The sequence below is a fragment of the Bufo gargarizans genome, chromosome 3, assembly GCF_014858855.1.
Source record: "Bufo gargarizans isolate SCDJY-AF-19 chromosome 3, ASM1485885v1, whole genome shotgun sequence".
NCBI classification, from domain to species: domain Eukaryota; kingdom Metazoa; phylum Chordata; class Amphibia; order Anura; family Bufonidae; genus Bufo; species Bufo gargarizans.
In genome coordinates, this window is record NC_058082.1 from 548474696 (window position 1) to 548486261 (window position 11566).

Consider the following 11566-nt stretch of genomic DNA (forward strand, 5'->3'; position numbering starts at 1 on the left):
AAGTTCGGATCGGGTTCGGATCCCGAACCCGAACATTTCCGGGATGTTCGGCCGAACTTCTCGAACCCGAACATCCAGGTGTTCGCTCAACTCTACTCAAATGTCATACATTGTTTGATGAATCTATCTCATCTTTAAATCTAACGCTCTTGTCTAGAAATGCTACTCCAATTCCAAAGTGCAGGGCTTGATAAATTTCTCTCAAAATCTGCAACCACTGAGGTGCATGATATTGTTGTTTTGCTGGAGTTTGGGTGTTAGACATTTGGGAAGCAAGAGCCTTAGGCCAAGAAACTGTATATGATGTTTACAGACAAATGTAAATCTGTGAACCTAATACAAGAGAATAATTTCTACAGTATGTAATAACTAATTAATCAATCAATAAAACTGTCAGAAAAAAATATATTGGACATTTGTGCAGAGTAAACATAACTTTAGCGATCAATGCAATGCTGCCAATTATGCTTCTGCATGCATTAAACAGAGTTTGCTGACAGATTTCTCTACATCAATGCATTTAATTTCTTATTAGCAATTAGTATTTATAACTTTGGTACATTTTTTTATCTGTAAGCTACCTTTATATTTTATGTGTTATGTTTTGTGTGTAATTAGGAAAAAGAGAACCTTTTATCTTATAAAGATGATTTGTTTTTCTAGGTGAAGACTGGATGAAGGCTCCCAAGGTCATCTAATTGTAACTTAAAACATAGAAGATAATCAATCAGCGCTTAACCCGACTGGACATAACCTGGGTGAGATGTCTGCAAGTTCTGAATTTTCATGTCCAGAAAGAGAGAAAATGTTTAATGTGTTAACAAGTTTTCCTCAACATCAGAGAAATTCCACAGGAGAGAAGTCTTATTCATGTTCAGAATGTGAGAAAACTTTTACTGTGAAATCAAGTCTTCTTAAACATCTCTGTGGGAATGGTTTTAGTCGGAAATCACAACTCGGGGAACATCAGAGAACTCACACAGGAGAGAAGCAATTTTCATGTCATGAATGTGGGAAGTTGTTTAAGCGTAAAAATCAATTAGAACCACATATGAGAAGTCACACAGGAGAGAAGCCATTTTTATGCTCGGAATGTGGGAAGTGGTTTAAGAGTCAACAACATCTTAAGATACACATGAGAACTCATACTGGGGAGAAGCCATATTCATGTTCAGAATGTGAAAAACATTTTACTGACAAAGCTTGTCTTGTTAAACATCTCCGAATTCACACAGGGGAGAAGCCATTTTCATGTTCTGAATGTAGGAAGTGTTTTAATAGAAAATCGAGTTTTGAGGAACATCAGAGAATTCACACAGGAGAGAAGAGATTTTCATGTCCTGAATGTGGGCAGTGTTTTAGTAGAAAATTAAGTCTTGAGGTGCATCAGAGAATTCACACAGGAGAGAAGCCATTTTTATGTCCAGAATGTGGGAAATATTTTAATCAGAAATCAATTCTTGTGACACATCAGAGAATTCACACAGGAGAGAAGCCATTTTTATGTCCAGAATGTGGGAAATATTTTAATCAGAAATCAAGTCTTGTGAAACATCAGAAAATTCACACAGGAGAGAAGCCATTTTCATGTTCTGAATGTGGGAAGTGTTTTATTAGAAAATCAAGTCTTGAGGTGCATCAGAGAATTCACACAGGAGAGAAGACATTTTTATGTCCAGAATGTGGGAAATATTTTAATGAGAAATCAAGTCTTGAGGTGCATCAGAGAATTCACACAGGAGAGAAGCCATTTTTATGTCCAGAATGTGGGAAATATTTTAATCAGAAATCAATTCTTGTGAAACATCAGAAAATTCACACAGGAGAGTTGCCATTTCCATGTCCTGAATGTAGGAAGTCATTTAAACTTAAACATCATCTTGAGACCCATCTGAGAACTCACACAGAAGAGACCCCATTTCATTGTCGTGTATGTGAGAAGTGTTTTACTGAGAAATCAATTCTTGAGAAACACCTGAGAACTCACACAGGGGAGAAGCCATTTTCATGTACTAAATGTGGAAAGTGTTTTGCTAAAAAATCAAGCCTTGTGAGACACCTGAGAAGTCACACAGGAGAAAAGACATTTTAATATACAGAATGTAGGAAAGTTTTAGCTATGGATCAAGTCTAGTGAGACATCTGAAAACTTTTATTAGTGAATACCCGTTCCCTTAACAGTAATCTCTACAGTACCCCACTCCCTGAACAATGACCTCCAGAGTACCCCGCTGCCTTAACAGTGACCTCCAAAGTCCCCTGTCCCTTAACAGTAACCTCCACAGTTCCTGCCTCTTTAACAGTGACCTCCACAGTGGCTCGCCCCCTTAACCACTTCCAGACTGGGCCATTTACCCCCTTTCTGACCAGGCCTAATTTTGCAAATCTGACATGTGTCACTTTATGTGGTAATAACTTTGGAACGCTTTTAGTTATTCAAGCCATTCAGAGATTGTTTTCCCGTGACACATTGTACTTCATGTTAATGGTAAATTTGAGTCGATATGTTCTACTTTTATTTATTAAAAAAATCCCAAATTCAACAGAAATTAGAAAAAATTCACTGTTTTCTAAATTGGAATTTCTCTGCTTTTAAGACAGATAGTGATGCCTCATAAAATATTCATTAATTAACATTCCCCATATATCTACTTTATGTGGGCATCATTTTTGTAATGTAATTTTTTAGGGGGACGTTAGAAGGTTTTGAATTTTTGAAGCAATTTTAGAAATGTTATGAATTTCCAAAGTCAAATTTTTAAAGACCAGTTCAGTTCTGAAGTCACTTTGTGGGGCTTACATACAGGAAACCCCCCATAAATGAGCCCATTGTAGAAACATTCACCCCTCAATTTACTCAAAACTGATTTTACAAACTTTGTTAACCCTTTTTTTTCCTTTCAAATATAAACTTTATTACATAATTTAAATAGACATACAGTGAATTAATAAAATCAATTACAAATTGCAGTACAGATAAGCGCTATGTATGGTAGTGCCCCAACCAGACACAGAGTCTGCACTGCCCCATCATCTAGGATCCCCTTACATACATAAATGGGGTAGTGTTATGTATAAGCAGTGAGTTATCCAGATAAAAGTGTATCTCTAAAACCACCTGATGCAGAATCTTATGCACAACCCCTGTTATAGCTGAATCCCAAAATATTATATAGTCTACAGTGCAAAAAAAATTCACATAATAATAAGCATCAAAATATGGTCCAACAGGGGCATAGACATGCTAAATCAAGGTATAACTACCAAACACAGGTGGCCGTTTCACCTTTCTTCCTCTTGGGGGCATATCCGTTTAAACCATTCCCACACTTTATTCATCCTGAAAACTTTGTTAATCCTTTAGGTGTTCCACAAGAATTAATGGAAAATGGAGATTACATTTCTAAATTTCACTTTTTTGGCAGATTTTCCATTTTAATCAATTTTTTTTTTAACACATCGAGGGTTAACAGCTAAACAAAACTTTATATTTATTACCCTGATTCTGTGGTTTATATAAACATTCCACATGTGGTCGTAAACTGATGTAATGCACACGGCAGGGCGCAGAAAAAAAGCAGCGCCATATGGTTTTTGCTGGACTGGTTTTTAGATGCCATGTCCAATTTGAAGCCTCCCTGATGCCCCCTTACAGTAGAAACTCCCAAAAAGTGGCCCAATTTTGGAAACTAGGGAATAAGGTGCCAGTTTTATTGGTACTATTTTGGGGTACAGATGATTTTTAATTGCTCTATATTACATTTTTTGTCAGGGAAGGTAACCAAAAATGTCTGTTTTGGCACTGGTTTTATTTTTTATTTTTTACAACATTCATCTGACAGGGTAGATTATGTGCTATTTTTATAGAGCAGGTTGTTACGGATTCAATGATATAAAATATGTCTACTTTCTTGTTTGTTTCAGTTTTACGTAATAAAGCATTTTTGGAAAAAAAATGTTTTTCTGTCTCCATTTTCTGAACGCCATTTTTTTTTCCCGCTAATTGTCTTGTTTTATCTAATTGGGCTTGTTTTTTGGAGGAAGAGTTGACATTTATATCGGTACCATTTTTGGGTACTTATGATTTTTTGATCATTCTTTATTACACTTGTTGACCAGAAAATTGGTTGTTTTAGCACAGTTTTTATTTATTTATTTTTAAAGCATTCATCTGAGGGGTTAGGTCATGTGACATTTTTATAGAGCAGATCGTTATGGACGTGGCTACACCTTATATGTATACTTTTTCTAATTTATTTGAATTTTACACAATAATAGCATTTTTGAAACAAAAAAAATGATGTTTTAGTGTCTCCATAGTCTGAGAGCCATAGCTTTTTTAGTTTTTGACCGATTGTCTTAGTTAGGATCTTATTTTTTGTGGGATGAGGTAATGTTTTATTGGTACCATTTTGTAGGACATACGATTTTTTGATCACTTTGTTTTGCACTTTTTGTAATGTAAGATGACAAAAACGGCTTTTTTTATACAGTTTTATTTATTGTATTTTATGGTGTTTATTGGACGGGGTGGATCATGTGATATATTTATAGAGCTGGCCAACACGGACGTGGCAATACCTCAAATGAGTTATTAGGAGTAAAATATTTGTGCAGAGCGATGCGAAATAGAGTGAAGTATCCAGGGTTATTCAAAATGGATATATTCAATCTCCACAGGGCTCGCGAGGGAGAGTATTGTAGGTTAATGAGTTTAGAGGTAGGGGCATGGTCGGACCAAGTTATGATACCGATATCTGATGAAATTATATTTTGCAGTAGTCTTTTATCCATCAATATCATATCTATGCGAGAGTATGAGTTATCGGGGCTTGAGAAAAAAAATTGTATTTTTCAGATGCATTGAATATGCACCATGGGTCAAAAATCTCCTCTTTGTGCAAAAACTCTCTTAATGAGAAGTCCCTGTCCTTACTGTCTTGTCAATCATAGGGTCAATAACCTTATTATAGTCGCCGCAGAGTATTGAAAACCCCTGTCTTATTGGTGTCAGTCTGTTGAAGAAGCGGTGAAGGAAGTGAATCTGTGATTTATTAGGTGCATATATGGATGCTACAGTGTAAAGCTGATTATTGATTAGACAGACAATGATAATGTAGCGGCCTTGGCTCTCTGTAGTAGTAGATATTAGTTTAAAAGAGACTGTATCTTTAATGGCTAGCATCACTCCTGCTTTTTTCTTTTCAGGGTGGGAGTGAAAAAATTGAGGAAAGGGCCTATTTTGAATGTACATCCCTTGGCACGCTGGCCGGCCGGCACATATTTGGGTTTAGGGACTCTGTGCGCCCTATCTATCAGTAAATCCCTCTCTGGGGTGTCCGGCAGGATTGATATAAAGAGATATATCAGATAATCCTGGAGAGAGTCCTCTTTAATGTCTTCAGGGATATTTCTGAGTCTGATATTATTCCTTCTAGACCTAGCCTCCATCTTTTCCTCAAGGTGCGCAGTGCGATTCCCAATGGCCATGATGTCTGCCCCTATAGTCTTTAAGGCTGACTGAATATCTGAGTGTATAGAACTTTTTTTAGGTCTGCCATTAAATCTTGCATAGCAGACAAGGTGATCCTATCATGTTAAGAGCTTGTATTAGGGCTCATGTTAAAGTCAGACTTTGCCACTGCTCGCGAACTTTGGGCAGACCCCCCACTCACATGACTAGTTTTACTTGCAGGGGAAATACTGTATGTCCTACCAGCTCCTCATGGACCTGCTGCCTTGTGGTGCATTTGTTGCTGGAGTTCATTGGTGTCTGTGCTGTCTACTGCAAGCTTCATAAAGACTTGTCTAAGTCGAAACGTTGCATTTATTGTATGCTGCTGGACAATTAAAAGAAGAGTGCTGTGGATCCTTTTGAATTATCTCTGCATTAAGGAATCCTTGGCCTGGACCACCTTTGGACCATTGTTTTTGGTACCAAGAAAATTTGACATTTTGCCCCATGGGAGGGTATGTTGTACTGCTGAACTTGTTTGTTCCGGAAGCCATCTTGGATCGGTGCTACTGTGAAGAAAGAGGCAAGTTTTGTGGGAAAACCGGGGTTTCTCTTAATCCTCGTCATCTCCCGTGTCTTCCTGGGAGTGAGTGAGTGGAGAAGGGTCTGCTCCAGAGCATTTTGGGTGCCTTTGGGGCGCTTTAGGGTCCATTTACACGTCCGTAGAATGGGTATGCAGGAATGGATGCAGACAGCACACAGTGTGCTGTCCGCATCCACATTTCCAAAGCACGCCCCTGATCTTCCGGTCCGCGGCTCTGGAAAAAAATAGAACATGTCCTATTATTGTCCGCAATTGCGGACAAGAATAGGCAGTTCTATGGGGGTGACGGGTCGGTATATTGCATATCCGCAATTTGTGGATCCGCAATACACTACAGACGTGTGAATGGACCCTTATAATACTGCAATTGGCTGTGGCTGCTGGAGCTCAGCTATGCTGCTTCTGCTTAGTTCTGCATCCTTCTCCACCCCGAACTTCTCTATATTTTTGAGTCGCTGTAAATAGTTTGATTTTCAGCTGAAAAGTATAAACCTGACACCCCTATAAACAAGAAATGTAAAATCAAAGAGGGTTTGTTGTTTTAGTGTCATTCATCCTCTAGGTGAGATCTGTAAGGGATAAGGACTTGAATAATGACAGTCTTATAATCTGTTCTACTGGATCTAATATGGAGTATGTCATATATGTGAATTATAGATGGAGAGTCATGTGGTTGTAGGTCTGGATGGAATGTATCTCATCAGGATGTAAAATGCTCATTGTTTACACTGATTCTCATATGAAAAGGTCTCGGAGTCTCCCAGGAATCTCTTACAGATGCTAAATAGGAGTGTGAACAATAGGTCTCTACCCTGCAAATACAATGTGTAAATGAAGGACCATCTCAGGAGGCCAGAAAATGCTAAACTGGTTGATGAGAAGGTGTGGACAGTATTGTTCCATTGTATATGGTAATGAGGGAAGTCAGATCTGATGATAAAAGTTTTCAATGATTAATTATCAAGGTGGGACTGGGCGTCTCCTGGGGGAAGAGGAGGAGCAGATAGTTAAAGCCACCAAAGGGGTATAAAAGACCAAAGCATGGCTTGGAGAAGACTTGGATCACTGACTTGCTGAGGAGAAGACACTGACTGGAGATCAAGTCCTGAGTCTTTTAGAGAGTCCATGTCTGGTAAGTTTCACTGAACTGACTGTAAGTGGAAGGAGGTATAAGATATTGTAATCTGTGCTGTGTATAAGGACAATGTGTCTCTGTCATGTCTCTTGTGTATGTCTCCATGTAGATCTCAATATAACTCCCATCATAACTGGACACAGATTTTCCACCGTTTACAAAACATATTTTCTACACTTCTTCTTGTATTTCATTTCTTGCCCTGAACCTTAGAATCAGACCCAGTAAGAGGGAGGAAATTCTTATAATAGGAATAACTCTTTCCTGGAGGTTCAGTGATGGCAGCAGTGACTGGTGATTGTCCGCACAGTAGTGTGTAAGTGATTGTACACGCAGTGTCCATTACATGTGATAGTACATACCTGTAACTGTGCCGGTAACACAGACAATCAACAATCCTGATTGCCATCACTGGATCACACCAAATTATAAATAATAGATGGAAAGAGGCTTAGTGATAGGGATAATCTATAATATATTGTCTGGTTTGTTCACATGTTATCTTTACAGTAGATACTTTTATTTCCAGCACCTCTATGGGTATCTGTATATAGTTTTATAATGAAGGTCTCTATACAGAAAGCACCTATAACAGTGTATATACTATAGTCCCAAAATCAACAATTGGATATTATATTTAAAAATGACCAGAAAGCATCCTAAAATGTTGCCTTTTCATTTAAACGAATTATTAAGAACAGGAGCTACTGAAGGACAATCTCCCAATTTGGAATTATATAAAACTAAGGTAAAAAGTAAATGACAAACTGGGCTTCATGGTGATTATTATTACTATTATTATTAATAATTGATTTAGATTCCATCCTGACACTAGACCAATCTGATATAAAATGTATATAAAATGGCGTACATAACCAATTTTAATCAGAAAACAGCTTTTAGTGATTTTCTAGTACAACATTATATCTGAAAGCCTCATTTCTCCACCTATAGTAGTTGTCCCCATTGGGTCCATGTACCAGTCTCTAGGGGCTGTTGGGATCCATGCACCAATCTGTAACTCCTCATTGTCCAAAATTAATAAAATACAATGATTGAGAATACTGAAATATTACTTTATTATAAATCCATATCCAGATCCCTCTCATTATTTATAATAGTAGTGTATGAGCTGGGTTCCTCTCTTCATGAGCTCCGTTCCTAGCTAAGGTCTCACCAGTTGTATGGAGGATGAGGATCACTAACAGGTAGAGCAGCGAGGAGGCTGAGGCAGGTCTGCTTAATTATTGTTTATTTTTTTATTAAAGCCCGAGATATGTACTTTCTACACCCGTGTATCAAAATTGTGCTGCGTGCCAAACATAAAAGTGTACAAGGTCAAGGTCCATCGCAGGCCCTCTCCATAAGACAAGGGAACCCATAAACCAATCCCAGTCTCTTTTGTCCAGAATGCTCCTGCAAGGGTCTGGGACTAGTGGGCATCCCTCAACCAAAGCTGGAGAAGCACCAATATTGCTCTAGCTTCCACCTGACTGTCACGCCGGTTGTTGTCCAAGAGCCATAAGAGGCCAAGGGATTTTGCAGGGCTGAGTAACCAGATGCCCTCCCCCCATACCTCAGGGAGGAACAACCATAAGCAAATCTGAAAAGTCCTAGTTAAAAACAAAATGTGGAAAATGAACTAAAAGATAAAAAAGGGAATGTGTGCCAGTTACAGCTTTAACATTCCACAAGAATAATAAAAATTAATCTTCTTATGCCAAGCCATAAAGTTGGCAAAGATAGATGTGAGCGTGCTCAAAATGGGAGAAAGTGAAGTATGTGCAAATGTGCCATCACTCGGTGGGCTCCAACCCCCAGTAATTTAAGGGACCACAGGGTCACCACTCCTGGGGCATTTGCACCTCGGGCTTTCAAACATCTAGGCCCATGGTTTGTGCCCAGAGGCCTTTGGTTACCTAATATCAGCACTAATGGCCAAAGGCATACTTCCTAGGGTCCCCCATGTGGTTCTCATCTCCACCTATCCTAGTGTACCGGATCACCAGGACTGATAAGAACAAATACCATACTTGATCTTAGCCAAAAGACCGAGAATTGGTAGATGGTCTTATTTGAATTCAGTTTTCCTTAAGTCGGCGTGGGAGTACTTTGCAACAAACATCTCAAATGTCATACATTGTTTGATAAATCTAACGCTCTTGTCTAGAAATGCTACTCCAATTCCAAAGTGCAGGGCTTGATAAATTTCTCACAAAATCTGCAACCACTGAGGTGCATGATATTGTTGTTTTGCTGGAGTTTGGGTGTTAGACATTTGGGAAGCAGGAGCCTTAGGCCAAGAAACTGTATATGATGTTTACAGACACATGTAAAGCTGTGAACCTAATACAAGAGAATAATTTCTACAGTATGTAATAACTAATTAATCAATCAATAAAACTGTCATAAAAAAATATATTGGACATTCGTGCAGAGTAAACATAACTTTAGCGATCAATGCAATGCTGCCAATTATGCTTCTGCATGCATTAAACAGAGTTTGCTGACAGATTTCTCTAAATCAATGCATTTAATTTCTTATTAGCAATTAGTATTTATAACTTTGGTACATTTTTTTATCTGTAAGCTACCTTTATATTTTATGTGTTATATTTTGTGTGTAATTAGGAAAAAGAGAACCTTTTATCTTATAAAGATGATTTGTTTTTCTAGGTGAAGACTGGATGAAGGCTCCCAAGGTCATCTAATTGTAACTTAAAACATAGAAGATAATCAATCAGCGCTTAACTCGACTGGACATAACCTGGGTGAGATGTCTGCAAGTTCTGAATTTGGCAGAGATTTGAAAAATAAATGTAATCTTTCTGTGCACAAAGAAATTCAGAAAGATGAACGACCATTTTCATGTCCAGAAAGAGAGAAAATGTTTAATGTGTTAACAAGTTTTGCTCAACATCAGAGAAATTCCACAGGAGAGAAGTCTTATTCATGTTCAGAATGTGAGAAAACTTTTACTGTGAAATCAAGTCTTCTTAAACATCTCTGTGGGAATGGTTTTAGTCGGAAATCACAACTTGGGGAACATCAGAGAAATCACACAGGAGAGAAGCCATTTTCATGTCACGAATGTGGGAAGTTGTTTAAGCGTAAAAATCAACTAGAACCACATATGAGAAGTCACACAGGAGAGAAGCCATTTTTATGCTCGGAATGTGGGAAGTGGTTTAAGAGTCAACAACATCTTAAGATACACATGAGAACTCATACTGGGGAGAAGCCATATTCATGTTCAGAATGTGAAAAACATTTTACTGACAAAGCTTGTCTTGTTAAACATCTCCGAATTCACACAGGGGAGAAGCAATTTTCATGTTCTGAATGTTGGAAGTGTTTTAATAGAAAATCGAGTTTTGAGGAACATCAGAGAATTCACACAGGAGAGAAGAGATTTTCATGTACTGAATGTGGGCAGTGTTTTAGTAGAAAATTAAGTCTTGAGGTGCATCAGAGAATTCACACAGGAGAGAAGCCATTTTTATGTCCAGAATGTGGGAAATATTTTAATCAGAAATCAAGTCTTGTGACACATCAGAGAATTCACACAGGAGAGAAGCCATTTTTATGTCCAGAATGTGGGAAATATTTTAATCAGAAATCAAGTCTTGTGAAACATCAGAAAATTCATACAGGAGAGAAGCCATTTTCATGTTCTGAATGTGGGAAGTGTTTTATTAGAAAATCAAGTCTTGAGGTGCATCAGAGAATTCACACAGGAGAGAAGCCATTTTTATGTCCAGAATGTGGGAAATATTTTAATGAGAAATCAAGTCTTGAGGTGCATCAGAGAATTCACACAGGAGAGAAGCCATTTTTATGTCCAGAATGTGGGAAATATTTTAATCAGAAATCAAGTCTTGTGAAACATCAGAAACTTCACACAGGAGAGTTGCCATTTCCATGTCCTGAATGTAGGAAGTCATTTAAACTTAAACATCATCTTGAGACCCATCTGAGAACTCACACAGAAGAGACCCCATTTCATTGTCGTGAATGTGAGAAATGTTTTACTGAGAAATCAATTCTTGAGAAACATCTGAGAACTCACACAGGGGAGAAGCCATTTTCATGTACTAAATGTGGAAAGTGTTTTGCTAAAAAATCAAGCCTTGTGAGACACCTGAGAAGTCACACAGGAGAATAGACATTTTAATATACAGAATGTAGGAAACTTTTTAGCTATGGATCAAGTCTATTGAGACATCTGAAAACTTTTATTAGGGAATACCCGTTCCCTTAACAGTAATCTCTACAGTACCCCACTCCCTGAACAATGACCTCCAGAGTACCCCGCTGCCTTAACAGTGACCTCCAAAGTTCCCTGCCCCTTAACAGTAACATCCACAGTTCC

General features: G+C 38.1%; 2 protein-coding genes across 2 annotated transcripts; both read left to right on the plus strand.

Moving 5' to 3' along the window:
- The first annotated feature begins 763 nt into the window (after positions 1–763).
- On the plus strand, positions 764–9905 carry LOC122931801 (oocyte zinc finger protein XlCOF22-like). The gene is made up of 2 exons (XM_044285859.1): positions 764–1262; positions 9871–9905. The coding sequence occupies exons 1-2, from the start codon at positions 764–766 to the stop codon at positions 9903–9905; spliced, it is 534 nt and encodes a 177-aa protein (XP_044141794.1).
- Positions 9906–9970: 65 nt separating this feature from the next.
- LOC122931802 (gastrula zinc finger protein XlCGF26.1-like) lies at positions 9971–11359 on the plus strand. Its single transcript, XM_044285860.1, has one exon. It carries the CDS (start codon positions 9971–9973, stop codon positions 11357–11359), a length of 1389 nt encoding a protein of 462 aa, XP_044141795.1.
- Positions 11360–11566: the final 207 nt, after the last annotated feature.

Coding starts and splice junctions, on each gene's coding strand:
- LOC122931801 (XM_044285859.1), top strand. CDS start 764: ATGTCTGCAAGTTCTGAATTTTCATGTCCAGAAAGAGAGAAAATGTTT. Junction 1,263..9,870: donor GCCATTTTCATGTTCTGAAT/GTAGGAAGTGTT, acceptor TTGTTTTTCTAG/GTGAAGACTGGATGAAGGCT.
- LOC122931802 (XM_044285860.1), top strand. CDS start 9,971: ATGTCTGCAAGTTCTGAATTTGGCAGAGATTTGAAAAATAAATGTAAT.